The sequence below is a fragment of the Phyllostomus discolor genome, chromosome 9 (assembly GCF_004126475.2).
Source record: "Phyllostomus discolor isolate MPI-MPIP mPhyDis1 chromosome 9, mPhyDis1.pri.v3, whole genome shotgun sequence".
Classification (NCBI taxonomy): domain Eukaryota; kingdom Metazoa; phylum Chordata; class Mammalia; order Chiroptera; family Phyllostomidae; genus Phyllostomus; species Phyllostomus discolor.
This window is the reverse complement of record NC_040911.2, coordinates 93,692,662-93,711,888: the sequence shown is the minus strand read 5'-3', so window position 1 is coordinate 93,711,888 and position 19,227 is coordinate 93,692,662. Positions and strand designations below refer to the sequence as shown.

The 19,227-nt window shown below is 54.8% G+C and overlaps 1 protein-coding gene across 3 annotated transcripts in view; it reads right to left on the bottom strand.

The window, feature by feature from the left end:
* TOX2 (TOX high mobility group box family member 2) overlaps positions 1 to 17,972 on the bottom strand; it is a 108,561-nt gene extending 90,589 nt beyond the window's left edge. For 2 of the 3 annotated variants that reach the window (XM_028524195.2, XM_036009859.1), the window contains exon 1: positions 17,809 to 17,972. In XM_028524195.2, coding sequence (XP_028379996.1) covers positions 17,809 to 17,907 — 99 coding nt within the window. In that variant the 5' untranslated portion in view covers positions 17,908 to 17,972. The remainder of the gene's footprint in view (positions 1 to 17,808) is intronic. The other variant, XM_036009858.1, reaches the window with a different exon arrangement.
* Positions 17,973 to 19,227: the final 1,255 nt, after the last annotated feature.

The window sequence follows — 19,227 nt, the reverse complement described above, 5'->3', positions numbered from 1 at the left end:
CACCATTTCCTTCCTCCCCTCCTCCTCTTTCCTGCCACAGTGGCGCTTCAGCCAAAGGCAATGTGGAAAGGCGTTCTGAAGCATGAAGACCCTGGTTCGAATCCCAGCTCTGCCACTTATGAACCCTGACCCTTAGGTAAGGCTGGGTGTCTCTGTAAAGTGGGGTATTAATGCCACCACCTGTCTGCACGTCTGTGGAGACTGCAGAGCCCACTGGCCTCGTGACCTCCCTTCTACATGTAGGTTCCCTGCCTTTCACTGCCCGCCTCCAGCAGTGTCCTGGCAACTCCCTCCAGGTGTCAATCAGGAGATGACAGAGGAACGCAGAGGACAGGGAGGTTTGCTCCAACTTATCTCTTTCAAGACAGGCTTTCTGGGACAGGACTGGAAAATAAAATCAACTAATAAAATTTGAGGTTGAATAGAAACCCAAAGTCATTTTTCTAGAATTTCTCAGCTCTGCCCCAGGCAGGGCAGGAGGGCTAAGGCTGCCCCTGTGGGTGGTCCCGCCACTGGTAGGCATCTACAGCAGGCCCTTCTCCTGGCCGGGGCGAGAGGGATGGGCTGCCGGGCCCACGTGATACATCCCGGTTGCCATGGTTTCTGTTTATTCTGGGGAAGACAGCTTCCTGGACATTCAGGGTAGAGAGGAATGTTTGCTGCACTCTGACTGCAATCACCGAGGTCCCTGCACTGTCCTCGACTGCACACAGGACACAAAGGCCTTGACTGCGGCCCACTGACCAGTGGCTCCACATCACCTGGACCTTGTTAGAAATGCAAAACCCCTGGCCCCACCCCAGACCTACTGCATCAGAATCCACATCTTAACAAGACCTCGTGTGATTCAGATGCACATCAAAGTTTGAGAAGCTCTGACACGAAGCAGGTAGTTACCAGCCCACTGTGGTGCTTATTCACTAGGACGGTATTAACCCAGCCACCAGATACCGTATTTTGCCGAGTATAATGTGCACCACATTTTTGTGGGATCACAAAACTTATACACGGGATCATTATACCCATGGTATGTTATACCCACGTGTACCCATATATACCTGTGTATAATGTGCATCCTTATTTTTCCCTCAGAAATTTTGGCAAAACAGTGCCCATTATACATGGCAAAATATGGTAGCTAATGTGGCTGTCAATCAACCCCAACCATGGACTGTGGAGGTGAGCCAGCCAGATGAGCACAACCACCAGCGGTATGGGCTCCACAGCCCAGCTCTGGGTGAGCGCCGGTTCCAGCATTACCGAGATGGCAGCTCTGTGTCCTTCTGGTCTGAGCCCCAGCCCTGTGCACCTTCCTCGGTCAACAGAATTCTGTTTCTCTCTGATGCCACAGAAACTGGTCCTCATGTTTGCATTCACCAGTTAAAGCCTCTGCCTCTACCTCCTTCTTAAAGGACCCCACCCCAACGCCAAATAACTGGGAAAGGTTCCCCAAGGGTACCCTGGGAGAAGATGCTGGGAAGAGGGGCGGATGGGGCTCTCCAGAGCCCCAGAGGATGCAGGGAGGGACGGCAGGGCCATCGATGTCTCTGCCTCGGAAGAAGCAGTTCCTGGCCCGCCCTGAGTCGGAAACCCCTCTCCGAGAGACCCTATTCCAGCTGACCCCGGGGCGGGAGCCCCTCAGAGCCCCCTCCGAGGGGGCGTTCATGACCTTTGCAAATCCAAATGTAATAACCAGGTCCTACGTGCCAAGCAGGCCCCAGGGCCAGCCTGCGAGCCTGCGATAATCCAGACATGTGTTTGGACAAGGGGCACCCTGCAAAGCTCGGTCAACTCTGCCTGTCGCCTGAGGAGGGAAGTGGTTCACCTTTTGCTAATCGCCCTAATTCATTTTTTATTATGAACTTTCCTGTTTTCTGTTTGCCATCTGATTGAAGATATTACCGAAGGCATTTAAACAGCACCAGACGATACCACGATGGCAAACATAACTCTTTTTATTGAAATCTGCATTCATATACATATAATTCCCTGATCACAGAGACCTCATGGTCCACATGCTAGACCCTAGGCGAAGGCAGATTTGGCGAGAAGTATATACACAAGTGAAGGTTTTTTCAAAAGATAGTAAGCCGTGCCAGGAAGGTGCAATAAATCGGGCGTTTTCTCGTGCTGTTGGTGAACGTGCGACCCTTTTCAGAAAACGGCATGACAACCTTAGTAAGAGTCATAAAAACACTCACTCCCTTGACAAAGGAGTTCTACTTTGGCCATAGACAACAGCGTGGATCTTACCTTTGACACCCCTTCTCCATGATACCCCACAGCCAGCCCATCCCCAAATCTCACACCTTCTACCTCCCAAGACCTCCCAAGCCCCTCCTCTTCTCCCCATTCCCACCCCACTGCTACATTCCGAGCTGGAACGGGCCCACGGAGCTTTCTGCAATGGTGGGGAAGTTCTCCCCCTCCGCTGCCCGGTGGCGGCTACCCTGGAGGCCACAGGGCACTGGAAATGTAGCTTGTGTGGCTGAGAAATACAATTTGATTCGATCTGGGTTTCAACTTAAGTCACCGCATGTGGCTAGTGGCTTCCATATCGGATAGGGCAGCCTCAAGCTGCTCCTAAACCGTCCAGCTGTCTTCCCACATCCACTCTTGCCCCACCCAGCGTTTTCCCCATAAGACAGCCACAAAGATTCTTCTGAAATGCAATACACCTCAACTCCCAGATGTGACCCTCAAGGCCCCCTCTCCTGGGGACAGGGGCACTGCAGCGCTCAGGGAGCCTATGATGATGCCCCAGGTGCTGGGCCAGGGGCGAGGAGAGGGCACAGGGGAGAGCAGGGAAGACCTCCTGGAGGAGGTGGCCCTTGAGCAGAAATTTAAGACACCTATGTAGGAGTTTTCCGGGTAGGTGGGAAACGCCCAAACCAGAGGCACGGAAATCAGAGTTGCTCCAATAGACACACCCATGAGCAAACAGCAGAACCCCCGCCCTCACGAAGCAGAAGTCCTACAGGTGGAGGTAAGACAAAAACCCTGAATGTACTGAACAGGTGAGTTATACGTGTTAGAAGGGGAAAGAAAGACAGGTAAGACACTTCCGGGGACCCAGGCTGGAGTGGAGCGGTTTGCAGCGGTAAATGTTACGGAAGGAAAGTGCCCAGATAAACACCGTTCTTGAGGCTGCGTGAGGGGAGAGTAGCAGGAGATTTCTCCCCATCTCCTGAACACAGTCTTCATAATGCACAGCTTAATAAAAAGGAAGGGGTGATAACCTCAGGAGAGGAGTTGCCCAAAAGTCCTGCCTGCTCAGTAGACACATTCCCACAGACGACAGAGAGGTTTGTTATCTCTGAAGGCCACACTGGCTGTGCCTGACGCCCCAACCCAAGCAACGGGGAGTGCCACCTTCCTCCTGCAACAGCAAGGTCATTGCCACACAGAGGTGAGCAGAGGCCAAAACAGGGTGGCTGCGCTAGGGTCCGCCAGCCCCCGCTGGTCGCCCCGGAACCATAACGATGAGGATTTCGAACATCAACCCCCAACTGCCATTTCAACTCCCCCCCCAGGGCTGGGCTGGAGGCGAGGGTGAAGTGTCGTTCCAGTGGAAGTTCACACTGATTAGCACTTGCAGCCCCCAGGAGCTATGTCCGTCACACACGTGTGTCTAAGCCTCTGGCAACGATGCCCAAATAAGTGAGACGCAGGGAGAGGGAGTGAATGACTCCTGGAATCATAGCCTAGGATGTGGTGCGGTGGCCGCCTCTGGAAGACACCACTGCCACACTGGTTTCTTCACCCTTTCAACGGCTCTCTGCCAAACACGCACCGCACGGCAGCCACTGTGCTAAGGTGCTGGGACGCAGGTGGAGAAAACAAACACGACTCCACTGGTTTGGGAGTCCTTACTGTCCTCCAGGTGGACCAGACACTCCAGGAATCTCAGAGATGTATCATGCAATGGGGAAAAAATACACCACAGGCCGTAATAATAGAGGAGAATGGGGTAACTGCACAGAGTGGGGGCCAGAGTCTTGGAGAAAGGGAGGAGAAAGCTGAGACCAGAAGGATAAGCCGCAGCCAGCCACGTGAAGGATGAAGGCAAGAACACTCCAGGCAACGGGAAGAAGAGGTGCAAAGCCCTCAGGTGAAAAAGAGCAGGGGTGGGGGCTGGGGGGAAGACCTGGGAAAGGACAAAGTAGGGGGTGAGTGGGAGGGGCCAGATTGGGACCAATAAGGGGGATGCTGGCTTTGCTTAGAACCGTGTCCCCAGCACAGAGCCTGACAGGCTGGAAAAGCAGGCAGGGGCTAGACCACACAGGAACCCAGAAGCCAAAAAAGGCATCTGAGGTTATCTGCACACTAGGGGAAGCCACTGAAGCTTTAGGCAGAGGTCTGATAGGTCGGTTAGAGTTCACTGAGCTCCCAGGGAGGCCACCGAGCGGTTTCGCCCAGAGAAACGACAGGATCCAATTCACACGTCAGAAGGATCTCAGTCATGGCTCGGGTGGCTCCTCAGCTCACGCTGCTGTGCGACTCGTGGTCGCTGGGTAGTAAATGTCCCCCAGAGCTAAGCATCTGCAGCTAGTGCACGGGCAGTGACCACCTTTGAGAGGAGCAAGACAGAGCAGCAAACGACAGGACGCATTGACAGGGCATCCGACAGATGCGTGGCTGCCTGTAGATAGAAAACTGTCCCAGACAGCGCCTCACGGGGTCTCGCGCCGTGAGGAAAACAGGAAAACACAATCATGCGCGTCACTGATATGGTAAAACGGAGCCCGGGACAGTGCGCGGACGTTGGTGCTCCGGCCAGGAGAGGCGGGCGAGGCAGCCGACAGAGGTGCCACCGGGGGCAGTGCTCACACTGACAGGTGGGAGGCCAGGCCCTTCAGTGTTTTATTTTTTCATCTCATTTAAAATCAAAGGCTGGCCCTGGCTGGCATAGCTCAGTAGATTGAGCGCGGGCTGCAAACCAGTCATCGTGGGTTCGATTCCCGGTCGAGGCACATGCCTGGGTTGCAGGTCACGGCCCCCAGCAATCGCACATTGATGTCTCTCTCCCTCTCTCTCTCCCTCCCTCTCTCTCTCTCTCTCTCTCTTTCCCTTCTCTCTCTAAAAATAAATAAATAAAATCTTTAAAATCAAAGGCTGGCCCCGGCCACTGTGGCTCATTTGGTTGGAGCATCGTCCCATAAACCAAATGGTCAAGGGTTCGATTCCCGGTCAGGGCGCATGCCTAGGTTGCAGGTTTGGTCCCTGGTTGGGGCGTATGAGACGCAACCAATCGGTGTTTCTCACAAAGATGTTTCTCTCTCACGTGGATGTTTCTCTCTCACCCTCCCTTCCCCCCATTCCCCTCTCTCTAAAATCAATAAGCATGTTCTTGGGTGAGGACTGAAAAAATAAAATCAAAACCTGGCTCTTAGGCATCCACAGACAGATTTCAAAAAGAGATTAAAATGAACTATCCCAGATGCTTAAACATGCATTCTTAGCTCATTTAATTTTGTAAACAGGTGAGCACTGTTCACCCCATTTGTAGGCAAGGGACTTGAGGTCCAGAGATACGGAGTAGCTTCCCAAATGCCCGCGCTCCCCTCTCCAGCCTCACCACTTCACACGGTCATCTCCCCCTCTGCCTTGGCACATGGTGTTCCTTCCACCTGGGATGCTCTTCTTTACCTTCTTGATGCGGCCAGCTCACCTTCGGACACAGGCCTGGTGTCTCCGCCTCTGAGAAGACTTCCCTGACTGCCTGCAGCCTGGCCTGGTGGTCCCACACCCATTCGGGATTGTTTGCTTTTGCCTGTCTCTCTGTTAAGACAGTGGCTCCTCAAGGGCAAGGACGAGGTCGTAATCACCTGTCTGCGCCTGGCATCTCCCACAGAGCCCTGCAGGCAGCAGGCAGTGAATGTTCTTTGGATGGCTGAATGAACGAATGAATGAATGAAAGGACCCTTAATGAGTTGAGAAGCCAGGACTGGAGCCCAGGCATTGGCGTATCTCTTGATTCCAAAGCATGTTCTTGGCCAGAGTGTATGTGTCTTACACGGACCAATCAGAGAAGGTGCAGAAACAGGGACCGTACCACCAAACATACTGTGGGATTCAATCTTTCCTCCATTCTTTCCTCCATCCTTTTCTGTTCCCCTCAGGGGAAATAGAAAGTGCATACGGGTAAAGTTAACCAAACCCTTTTCCCTTTTGCACGAAAATTTCACCTTTGCTAACTGTCCAGCATATTAGCCCCGGAAACCTGAAGAAGTCAGGATGTTAACTGTGTTCCTAGGCAACTCTGTTTATGGTGACAATGACCCCTGATGGGTAAGTGGCATCTAGACCAGAAGAAACTATAAATAAAGTATAAATATCTGACAAAGGAGCCATGCTTTACGTTTCCCGGAGTACACTGAGTCTTGAAACTAACATGCCCTTTGCAGGGACCCTGGAAGCGAAGAGTATGAAACCGTGACCAGCGATATGAGTTCTTTCTGGAATAAGGCTTCTGAGCCAGGGTGGCTTTCGAACTCACCCTCTGTGAGTCTCATTCCCATGCACTTGAACTAAAACCTGGGGCGGGGTTGGGGGACCCGGCAAACGGGACCATTCTGCAGAGATGGAGGGACAGACCATGTGCTCCGCCGGCAGGTTGTGATTCCTGTCCCTGCCCCTTCCAGGAGACAGCTACCCAGTGTCACCTGTGTGAGTCTCGTGAGTCTGAATGTTTCATGGCAGCTTAAAGGGTCCCCGTGGGAGCTGCAATGAGGCAAAGGGAACTGATACGGGAGAGACCAGAGACCTTCCGGGCCAGAACCACTACACCTGTTCTGGACTGGAAAGCTCCTTAGACCCTGTTGTTTATGCAAGGCATTTAAAAACTGGGAGGGCACCTGCATGCCCTGCCCTACAAGGGGCTGGAAGGACCAGAAGAGCACCTGGCCGCAGGAAGGAGGGAGGGGACGACTCACTGGGTCTCCCAGAGGCCTCGCCGCAACCTGAGACGCGAGTGTAGGTTATGTGAGAAAACAAGGGCTCAAGGAGGTTGAGTGACAGGTCCCAAATCACACAGCTCGCACCTGCAAGGACAGGGACCCAGGCCCTTCCACTGAACTCAAAAGTCACATCTGAATCCACTACCTGGTTTTGCATAAAAATCAACTTAGGGCTCAGGAGATCTTATAGAACAGAGAAAGCATGGGGTTGGGGTGGTGGTGGAGGGACCTTTTTAAAGACTGTAGGTAGCCCTACAAATAGGCACTCAATAAATATTTGCAGAATAAATAAGCAACAAAAGGCCCAGGGTCCATCTCCCACATTCTCAAGTTCAGTTCAAAATACAGCACAATGAAGCAAGATAATTTATGCACGAGGTTGATCCTGAGTAACGCTACTGAGTTGGATTCATTTCCAACAAGTCCCTGAATCATTTGTGCAAATTAGGCCCTACTTTGAGATAAGCATGCATTAATTAGCTACAATGTGAGGGCATTCTATTATTGAAGTTGAAAACCAAAGCAGGAGGCCCAGCTAGGAGCCTCCTGGCCTCCAAAAGAGCCAATGCATTAACAGGAAAAACAAGAGCAAGTGGACCCCACCCGTCCACCTCTGCAGAGGGTGGAGCTCCTGGCACCTGGCAGGTGGGGGCTGCAGGACAGAGAGGCAGACAGAGCACAGTCCAAGCCCAGCTCTGCTGACTGGCTCCTCTGTCGTCTTTTGTAACTTGACCTGTTTGTATCTCACCTACAAAATGGGGATATGTGCCGCCTGGTGTGGCTCAGTGGATTGAGTATGGGCGTGTGAACCAAAGCATTGCAGGTTCGATTCCCAGTCAGGGCACATACCTGGGTTGCTGACCAGGTCCCAAGTGGGGGATGTGTTAGAGGCAACCTACACCTTGATGTTTCTCCCCCTCTTTCTCTCTCCATTCCCCTCTCTCTAAAAATAAATAAATAAAATATTTTTAAAAAATGGGGACACGTGTGCCTAGCACAATGATATGAGTGAATGCACCTGAGATCGTGGTAAGAGCTCACAAATTAATTTGTGCTTATTTCTATCCCACTTTTCTCCATAAAATAGAACATTTTATTTTTTTTAAAGATTTTATTTATTTATTTTTAGAGAGAGGGGAAGGGAGGAAGAAAGAAAGGGAGAGAAACATTGCTGTGTGTTTGCCTCTCACGTTCCCCTCGCTGGGGACCTGGCCCGCAATGCAGGGAACTGAACTAGTGACCCTTTGGTTTGCAGGCCAGCACTCAATCCACTGAGCCACACCAGCCAGGGCTAAAAGGGAACATTTTAAAAATAAAAATCCATTAGAAGGGACTTTTTTCTCAAGATGGCGGATAGAGCACACACTTTTTACTTCTCTCTTCTGGATCTCCACTTTTCTCCTTTATAGTCTAATATATTTCTGTATCTCTTACAGAGAACAAAAAGTAATTTTTTAAATAAAGAACTCAGGGGTACTCAAGATAAAGGGGGAAAATGATAGAAAAGTGAAATAAAATTGGGAGTGAGTTAATGAGCAAAGGACGTTATGATATCCTACGTTATGGCTGCAAGCGACCTCTTGCCTCTGAGCTTCCTGGGAGCTCAGAGAAGGTGAAGAGGTGGTGAAGAGCACAGCCATGAACACCGACCCACATCGAGGGGAGGGCAGGGCACGGGGCCTCTTGCTAAAGAACATGACGGGACTCCAGGAGAAACGCACAGTCCCCTGCCCAGAGGCGACTCCATGAGGCATGTTCCAGAAGCTCCTCGGAAATCAGTCTGGAGCCCTCCCCACTACACAGGAAACTGTGACATCACAGCCCAAGAACTCTCGAGTCCTACCGAGCGATGTGTAGGAGAATCTCCTTAGGCCCCGGAAAATTCCATTAATTCTGACTTTTCTTCACTCCGCTTGGAGCTAAGAAGCAATTACCTGCAGCTCCCACTCACAGCACGAGATAAGGAAGAACCCTCGGTGAGTGCCCTGCCATCGCTGAGAGTCGCGCTGGCCTTGTCATGGGAACAAGAGGAAGGTGAGTTTTCCCCCCCAGGTGCATCTCCCGGAAATGGACATGGTGGTGTTCCCCTTTCCACACATCCACCCCCCAAGTGCTGGGATAGTCGTTGCTGGGCTCACAGCTGCTGCCTCCACTGGGAACTGTCCCCCGCCAGTGGAACTATGGCGGTACAAGAATCAAAGACACGGGCGGCCCCCTGGACACCTCTGAAGAGCTAGCCCAGGTCCGCAGCTCCCTGGGAGATGCTTTCCTCAGTAACTGTACTCCAGGCCAGCACCTCCCTCTGCCCGGTTCTGTACCCCTCACCCCCTTCACGGTCAACCACCTGAGAACATCCCCCCAAAGAAACCTTCCCCAAGCCACTCTCCAACTGAGTCCGTGTCCGGGGAACCCAAGGTAAGAGTCTCTCCAAGGTGAAGGAGACTCCCCCATGACTTGCAGGGGCCTGAAGAAGGCAGGACTCTCTAGGACACCTGACCGTGTCCAGCCAGAGCGCCACGCCCCAAGCCGGCAGTACATCCCTACGGTCGTGGGCCAAGGAGGGAAAGCCCTCCCGTGATCGAGCCAGAGCCGTGATCTGGAAGTGCGCGGCCCAGACCAGCAGCACTGGCGTCACTGACTTGTTAGCAGAGCACATGCAGAGCACTCTGAGAGGAGCCCCCAGCAATCTGGGTTGTAACTGCCCTCCGGCTGATTCTGTTGCACTTGACTTTGAGACGCAAAGCTTCCCCGGCTACTGGGGAAAATCAAGCACAAGTCGTGAAACCCTCCCATCTGCAGAAGACCGAGATGCCATTGCTGATGCAGGTCTGAAGCCAGCCCCGGGAAACACTCCCTACTCTCCACCACCCTTCGGGCTCCAAGGCACTCCACTACTTAAGCCCAACAGGCTGGTCTGCGACACTCCTTCTGACGATCTCTGTGGGTGTCCCAGCTCCCCCACAGGCAGGCCTCCCCACCTTAGGCTGATAGGAGCCCCAAACCACCCTCCAAGCCCCCTTGGAACAGCCGCCCCCTCTTCTACCTTGAATGCCCTCCCTCCACTCGACACCTGCCCCCACATAGCTGCCCAGAATTTCCTGCAAGACTCTGCCGTGTGAAGCCGTGTCACAGCCTGGCGCTGTCACTTCCCCAGACGATTATATATTTAATTATGAATTGCATTTTGAGTCAACATATTACAGACCCATGGTCTTTCTCATGCAGTGAAGGCCAGTTTCGCACCGAGTCCCCGAGCCTTCAGGACTGGGCTGGCACCCCGGCCAGCACACAACGGGCACTCACTAAAAACCCGCTGGGCATCTGTAAACCAGCAGCAAACAGGTAATTACATAGGGAAAAACTGCAACTTTGTTGCTCATGCTAGCAGGCACCAGGAGTGACATTTGTACAGTAGCAAGTTTAAGCTTCAGGACGATTGATCAGGATTTATTATCCGGCGTTACACAACACGTTTTCACTAAGATATAAAATTACAGTTTACCATGACTCATTACGTTAATAATTACTCACCATATGTTTTTACCGCCGCGCCCGAGCCATGCTGAGAAATCACTGTGTAGGTTTTTGGTCCACATGCATTGGAGGCCTGTCCACTGCATGGATGCAGGATTTACTGACAGGGACACACAGGGCGAAAATATGGGACGGAAAGGCAGGGACCCCGAAGGTTTGCCACTCTCTTCACCACCACAGCCTCGTTAGCCTGCACTACCCTTGCCAGGTCCGTGGTTCTCAAATAGGGGCAGTTTTCTCCCCTGGGGAATACTTCACAAAGTCTGGAGACATTTTTGGCTTTCACGACCACAGAGGGGCTGCCACAGAGGGGTAATCTAGTCAGTAAAGGCCAGAGATGCTGCGAAACATCCTGCCATGCATGCGACAGCGGCCACAGCGAGGAATGATCGGGTCTGAACTGTCCGTGGGTCAAGGTTGGGAAATGCCACTCTAAATTAAAGGGAACTTTCATATCTGGTACTTTTGTCTGAGCTTCCTAGTAACAAGATGACAAAGGCACGGGGTCCCCTGGTACAGCTCAGGCCACCGAGACCCGCAGCAGTGCGACGAGGTGCAGGAGGTCCCCAGCCCACGCCAGTGAATGGCGCGGCTGTGATGTGCACCGGCCTCCTCCTCGGCCGCCTGAACCCCTCCCCCTCCCACCCAGACGCAAGAAGGAAACAGAAAGTCGCAGAGGAAATGAGCAGCTCCCTGTCCATTCATGATCCCGAACAGTCCCAATCGGAGGCTCAGGAAAATCCGACCCAGAGCCCGTGGCATGGAAGCACCTGGTATTAGAAAGACCCCCAGGCGCCTCGGGGATGGCCAATCCTCCAGCACCCCCCCGAAAGTGGGTTCCCCTCGTATTTCACCTTTCAATCATGCTGCTCTTTGTAAATAGAAATGAACGCCTTTTTTGCTGGGGCTGAGTGCTGGATGTGCCTGATTTCTAACCCTCCCGGCAGGCCACCCCATGGGAGGGGGGAGTGGCTAGGCAGGGGGTCGATGTGCCCATTCTGCAGAAGGAAAGACTGAAGCACGGGGAAGTTATTAACTTGCTCATGCCGAGGATGGGAAGGCAGCATTCAAAGCCAGGCCTGCTGGGTTCCGGACTCTGCGCTGCCTCCGCATCCTGAGACCAGTTCTAGCAACTCAGAGAAGCAAATGCAGGGCCCTACAGAATCACAGGGAACTGACAGTCGTCACACTGCAGGGGAGTCCGTGGGACAAGGAGGTAGCGGGGGCCTTGTCCTGGGTGCAGAGACTCGAATCTGCTCCTCCCGACGTCCGGGCTGCTCCCTGGGCTGGGCTCTGCCCCGGGCCTGCGCTGTAAGGGGTGGCCCTCTAGGAGTGACCCAGCAGCCAGACACGCCTGGCCCCTGCCCTGCCGTGGAGTCGATGTGCTCACCACAAGGTTTTCAGGCTACAACAGCCAAGCAGGTGCTAAGCTCCTCAAGTCACAGGGTAGCACAGGCCACCCTGAATTCGTCCGTTCGGTAAATACAGGGTGGGGCAAATGTAGGTTGACGGTTGTGAGTATGCAAAACACAGAGTTTGTTCTGGTATTATTATTTATTAGTTATTGTGTTATTTTCCCCGCGAACGACTGCACACCTGCGTGTACTGCCCCACACTGTGTGTACTGAGCACCTGTGTGCCAGGCCAGCTCTGGGAAGAGAAAAGTGAGGGCAGAGACAGCGGTGACTGCCTGCCCTGTGTGGGTCCGTCTCCTCAAAACGCATCATCCTCGCCCTGGCCGGTGTGGCTCAGTTGGGTGAAGCATCATCCCATAACCGAAGGGTTGTGGGTTCAATTCCCGGCCAGGGCACATGCCTAGGTTGTGGGTTTGATCTCTGGTCTGGGTGCCTACAATCCCCCTGTACCGGCAGAGGCAACCAATCAATGCCTCTGTTGCATAGATGTTTCTCTCTCTCCCTTCCTCTTTATCTAAAAAAAGCAATGAAAAAATGTCCTTGGGTGAGGATAAAAAAAAAAAAGCATCATCCTCCTCCTTGCTGGGTGCACAACACTCTGCAGCTACAAAGGACATGCCCAGCCTTATTGCCTTACATTCCCACACCACAGCTCCCCATCTCTCTAGGCTCCTGGTCCCTGATTTGCTCAAAGAAGGCCACTGCCATGCTCAAGGTCGCCCAGGAGACTGGGGGCAGCAGTGCCAGGCCTGGGCTGCCCCTCCTGAGACTGGTAAGGTACAGAGATGTGGTCCTAGAGGATCCTTCAGGGCAGGCTGGGGGAGGGCATGTAAGGAACACATTTAGATGGAAAGCAAAAAGAAGTCCCTGCCAGAGGTGCAGGCATCCTTCCAGAGCTCCCCAGGACCAGCCATCTCGGCTCAGAGCTCACCTGGCCTAGAGCTCGCTCTCCAGGATCCTCTCACACCCATCTGTGCCCTGCAGAAAGGAGCTGTGGGGACCTCACCCAGCAGGAGAGGTGGGCACAGCAATTCCTACTTCATGGACCCCCATCCCAAGGAGGCTCCAATCGTTTATAACCAACCTCGTCTAAATCCCAGCCAGGTAGGTACAAGATGCTGTGTCCAGAGCCGTGTGGGTGGGTATAGAGTTGAATCACTCACGCTCCGGCACATATTTCCTGAGTAATTACGGATCAGGCACCGTGCCAGGCGCTGGGCATGGCTCCTGCCTGCTGGGAGCCCACAAAACCTGGACACAAACAGCCAAACCACTGCCACACACCCGTGTGGTTGCTGGACCCGCAGCAGCATCCGCCAGGAGCTCATTGAACATGCGAGTTCTCAGGGCTCCGGTCCAACTGAATCAGAATCTCTGGGGGCGGAGCCCAGGGATCTGCTTTTAAAATCTTGTCAGATGATTCTTCGTGTGTACAGAAATTTGAGAACCACTGGTCTAGACCACAAGGCCTTCCCCAAGCTCCCCACTTCAAACTGCAAACCGGCGCCTGGCCTTGGCGCCCCTAACCCTCTTCCTGGCTTCATTTCTCCATAGTTGTATCGCCATTGGGAACAATACCATATATTTCTCCCATATACTGAGGACTCCCATACTAGTATATAAGCTCCAGAGGGCAGCATTTTGAGTTCCTTTCGTTCACTGCTGTAGCCTCAGTTGCCTAGCACAAAGAGAGGCTCAATAACTGTTGATTGATTGACGTATGGTGGAGCATGCCATATCCCATGCAGTACCCGTTTGGGTGTGGCCTGGAGGAAGAAAACAGGTGGCTGACCTTGGAGTACTACATGGAGAAACTGATACCCAGGTTGGCCTTGAAGGATATTTGGACCAGTGATGAAGGATGCTTGAAACATAGAGATGCTAAGCTTCTTACCAGGAGAGGTTCCAGGTGGTTGATGTCATTATGTTCATAGCAGGTATGCTCCAGGAACTGTCCTAGCCTACCTCACCTCAGTTAACACTCCCAAACCTCCGAGGTAGGCAGTGCTGGCTTCAAGGGGACAGAGGCTCGGAGACACTAAATTATTTGTCCCACCCACAAAAAGACTTGTACAGGAATGTTGACTGCAGCTTATTTATAATAGCTCCAGTCTGGAAACAAACCCGACGTCTATCAGCAAGTGAACAGATAAACCAATTGTGCTGTATCATACAATGTAATATAACTTAGCAATAAAATGGAACAAACCAAGGATACACACAACACAATGAATCTAAAAGACGCCGCGTTGAGCAAAAAGCAGCAGACAAAAATCCATATTCTGCATATGAAGTTCTAAAACTTAAATACACTTAGTACACTGAAACTGAACTTGCACAAAGCTTGATACTAGAAATCAGACAAGCCATTTCCTCTACAGGAGGAGCAATGGGTATTGGCTGGAAAGGAACACCAGGGAACTTTCTAGGGTGATGGAAATAGCTCTCTATCTGGAACGGGATGGTGGTCACCATCAAAACCACTCTGCACATACAATGTGCATTTTATTGTATGTAAATCGCATCCCAATAAAAAAAGGAGCTAAGGAATCATTGGCCCTGGGTACCCAAAACCACAATGGAGATCCGAACCCGGGTTTGCCCAGACCAACAGCCAGCTTACACAAGGCTGCCAGAGTGGAACAGGAAGCTCCGGGGGCAGTGCCCCAGCGTGGTAAAGTGCCCTGCCAAAATCTGAGTGAACGGTATTCGCTGTTACCCTAGGAAGGGTGTCACAGCCCCCCACCCACCCCCGAACCACAGCAGAGACTTGTGAGGAGCCCAGATGAGTGTCAAGAAACTTGGGTTCAGGCCTCAGCTCTGTTCCTTGCTTCCTGTGTAACCTCTGAGGGCACGACTCCATGACTCAGTTTCCCCTTCTGTGGAGCAGGGAAGAAGGAGGGACCCATGGTTCCCAGCATGGTGCCGCAGATCCTGGGGCCACGGGGCCACAGGCACCTGCGCTCATCACGCACTGCTGTCACATGAAACAAGTCACGTGCCTGCCTCACCCCTGGTAAGCTGGTTCTCAGATGCATGCTCATGTTAGTGGTTAGTGTGATTGATAAAACACACATCTATTTCAAAGCAGAAATGGAACCACGGCAGCTTCTTGCCATTGTGTGTTTTCTCAAACAAAAGACACCAAAAGGACAGCCACTGCTCATGACTTTGCTTTAAAGAGGCTGGAATCTCTGTGGAGAGGATCACTAAGGGGACAGTCACCAAGGGAACGGTCGCCAAGGGCCCTTCCAGGTCAACTGCACAGTGGTTGTCCCTCATCACTTGGGCTAATGCTTGCCCTTGTGTTTCTCAGGCCTGGGTCCCTATGGGGATGAGCCTGTTGACTGGACTCCGGAGACCCAGCCCCCAGTGTGCAGGCTTGTCCGGGCTCTACAGCCCAGCCTCCAGGCCTTAAGTGTGGTTACTGCTGCACCTTGGCTCCCCCTGCCCCATTTCTGATAGTGACCAGCTTCAGGATGCAGCTTGGGCATCTCCCTCCCCAGGCCCTCACCATCAGCTTCTGGTCACAACCACCACTGTCCACTTAGGGTCCGCTTCTAGCAGGCCTCTCACCCACCCCTAGCTGAGCCCAGTGGCTCTCTGCCTCACCATGCCACATCCTGAAGGACTGAAAAGCTTGTCTCACGCCCAAGTGCAAGGCCAGACCTTTCTTTCAACCATCCTCACACAACCACCTCCTCCACCTGGACGTACCCCCAGCTCTAGGGCAGTCAGAGGTCCTGGATCACCGACGGAAACCAGAGCCACCAGTTTCTCATTCCCTGTGCCTGTCCCTCCTGGCCCTGGGATTCTCACTGGCTCCTGGTGCTGAGTCAGAGCTTTACAGAGCATCGGAATAAGGCACGGCCCTTGGCCGAGTGCCTCTGCCTGAAGGCCCCCATCTGGGACTGCCCCACTCTAGAGGGGTCTACGGAAATGCCGCCCCAAAAAGAGCACTCCCTGGACTAAGGGGGCCCATCCACCCAGACTTTGAGGCGCAAATTCCCAATGCCCAGCCATGTCCCCAAACCAGAGCCTGGAGCCTTGCCAACTTCATAAAAAAAAAAAAAAAAAAAAAAAACCCACAAGGGCAAAAGACAGACCAGCTGCCCCCACACCTAACAGTCTTTTCCTCCCTGAAGACTCCACTTGCTACTTTTAATCAATTTTCCCTCCAGCAGACTAGAAACAGCCAGAGAACCAGCCTTCTCTCTCTCGAGGACATGCACCATCCCCCTCTCTGGCTTCTAACTTTGCGGGTCACGGGACAAAAGATAATCATCCCCATCCTCGGAGAGACCTCGCTTGCAGCCCACCCCCGCCCCCACGGTGCCCCAGGCCCCGCAGCCCCGCAGCCCACGCCTCGCCGGGGAAAACTGTGGAGGGCTTTGCAAAGGCTAACCGGGGAGCCGCTCCCCAGGGCCTGAGAACGAACTCAGAGGCCCAGCCCCGGAAGCCCAGGGTTTTGTGCGGGGACGCTCCTTTCCGCACCCCCGCAGCAAGGGGCAAGACGAAAAGACAACGGGGCGGGGTGAGGTCGAGACCCTGGGGCGGGCGGGGGTGGGGGGGGGGCAGCCGATCCCACCACCGGACGCGCACTCACCAAGCAGCGCGCCACCGAGCCCGCGAGTCTGCGCCAGGGCCGCGGGGAAACCCGCGCGCTCCGTTCAATCCGGGCTCCGAGTGACGAAAAGCCGCTCTCGGCTCCAGGCGGCCCGGGACGGACGCACCGCCCGGCGGACACGCGGACAGTCTCTCTCCTAACAAAGTTTGAAAGTTCCCTCTAGGGCGAAGGAAGAGAGGCGCAGGGCAGGTGCACCTAACGGTCTCGGCTCCGCTCGGCGTGGGGAGCTGGAGTCGGACGCCGGCTGTCCCGGGTTCCAGGCACCCGAGCTTCTGTCGCGACCCGCGCAGCGCAGCGGGAACCTGGCTGCGGGTGAGAATGGCGCTCTGGGAAAGGGAAGGCGGTGTCCCTCACTGCAGCCCGGCCTGGAGGAGCAAGCCTGGATTGGCCATTGCAAACTCGAAATCCGAGGCCCAGCCTGGCAGTGACGGCCAATTAGTAAACGGCCCAATTAGTGCGCGGCGACGCCTGAGAAGTTAAACCCTGACGCACGAGAGTGGATGACCCAGATGGGGGAGGGGGCGGCGAGGGGGCCGTGGCTGCCCCTGGGTGACCGCGTGTGACTGCGTGGCCGTCAGAGGGATCCGTGTGCCTGAGGTTCACCGTCCACGGGTGGCTGTGTGTGGCAGAGTGCGCCTGTGTGAGTCATTCTGAGTGCGAGCGTGTGACTGTCAGAGCGACTTCTTTGTGTGGCTGCCCCCAGTGTGGCTGGGTGTGACAGCGGATGGGGGCTTGTGACAGGGTGTGTGGCACAGTGGTGTGTGAATGGGCGACTCGTCTGCGGCGGTGTGACAGGGTGCGTGGGCGAGTGCCTGCGTGTCATTGTGTATAAACGACTGTCAGGATGACTTGTGTGGGACGATAAAACAGTGTGAGCAGGCGTGTGGCTGTGGGTGACCGTGGGTCAGCTTGTGAATGGATGCGAGGCTGTCAGGGGGACGTGGGTGGGTGTGAGTGTCACTGTGACATCGTGCGAGTGACTGTTGGGGTGACTTCTGCCTGGGGTGCGAACAACTCAGGGCAGGAGTGTAGCAGCAAGGACATCTGTGCGAGTGGCGTGTGCCCGTCGGCGGGGCCAAGGCGTGCGTGTCCCCAAGCTTGGGCACCGCCGGTATCCCCCCCCCTCCCCCGTGTGTCCCCGAGAGTGCCGGCGTCCTGCGCCACCAGGTGACTCCTGCCTGTGCTCCAGCCCGAGGCGCTCTGGCCTCGGCGCGGGGTCCGAAGGCGCGGGCCGGCCCCGCCCGCCTGGGCCCCCACCCCGGCCCCCGCCTACCTTGCCGCAGTGGTAATAGTCCAGGTGCGCCAGGCCAGCCGGCTCGGCCCCGGGCCGCGCGCCCACCGCGGGCGCCGAGGGGTACAGGCGGACGTCCATGGCGGGCGCGGCGGCGGCGGCGGCGGCGGCGGCTCCCGCGGGCAGTGCCTGGGCGGGCGGCGGGTGGGAGTCAGAGTGAGAGCCGGGTATGCGAGCGCGGGGGGCGGGCTGGGGGCGGCGCCCGGCGGAGCGCCCCGCCCCCGCCCCCGCCCCGCCCTCGCGCGCTATTGTTCCGGCCGCGGGCACAGCCTGGGGCCGGGGGCCGGGGCCCAGGGGAGGAGGTCTCTCCTGCGGGCCCGGTCGTCTCTGGGTCCTGGGCCAGGCTGTCTGCCCCTGGGAGCCCGGGAGGGTGGTGCGTCTGTCCGGGAGACCCTTTTCTGTCCCGCCCTTCGCCACCAAGGGTGAGAAGAGGGAAGAAGCCTGTACGACACCCCTCCCCTGAAGTGGGACACTCCTCGCCCTAAACATTTAGGGCGACAATAAGCCCCACGCAGCGTCGGAGGAGAGAAAGTGTTGGCGGGAACTCTAACGGAGATGGGTGCTGTCCTACGGGCTGTGGGGAGAGGCGGGCCCTCCCTGCTTGTCCCACTGATCCAAGTCCCTGGGAGATGGCTGCTTTTAAACTCTCCTTCCACGTAAGAGGAAACTGAGGCAAGAACTTGTGCCGTCAATTATGGAGCTCCAGATGCGTGAGCGCCGCTGCTCCCAGAGTTTCCAAGGCTGAAAATACTGGGAGGAAGCAGGACTCTGCCCCCTTTAATGACAGGGAGAGGGAGGAAGGCCATAGGAACGGCCTATCCCCTGGGGCTCCGAGGAGGGGTCCAGACTCTGCCCACCCCCTGGTATCCTGGACAGAAATGCGGTGGCTCCCATGGTGGGGCAGAGAGGCGACTGAACAGACTCCCTCCCCCACGCACACAAAAAAGCCCCCTCACTCACCTGCTGGCAGACCATCACCTGCTGGCAGCTGGTCTGTGGCTCCTCCCCTTTTCACCCAAGAGTTGTCTCCCCTAGCAGTCTCTCTACTCCTTCACCTCCTGCTGACAGCTCCACCACTGTCCTCTGGCTCCCGGCTCTCCCACACCCAGGATGCCTGGCTGGGAAGGGCCACGTGGCTAGGAGGCCGGAGTGGGTCAGGATGGAAATGTTATGCTGTTTGGAGAGAAGGGAATGAGCCTTTTGCTCACTTAGGAGCCTGCTTGGAACTTAGCTCCCAGCTGCTTGCTACTTGGGCTGTGCTGGTCCTGTACTAAAAACCACTATTCGTGATGTGAACATAAGAAGGGGCTACACAGGAGACCCACCTGGCTCAGGGGGCTACATGGCAGGCCTGACAAGCTCAGTGACGGAAGTAACGACACAGGACAGTGTGATAATCAA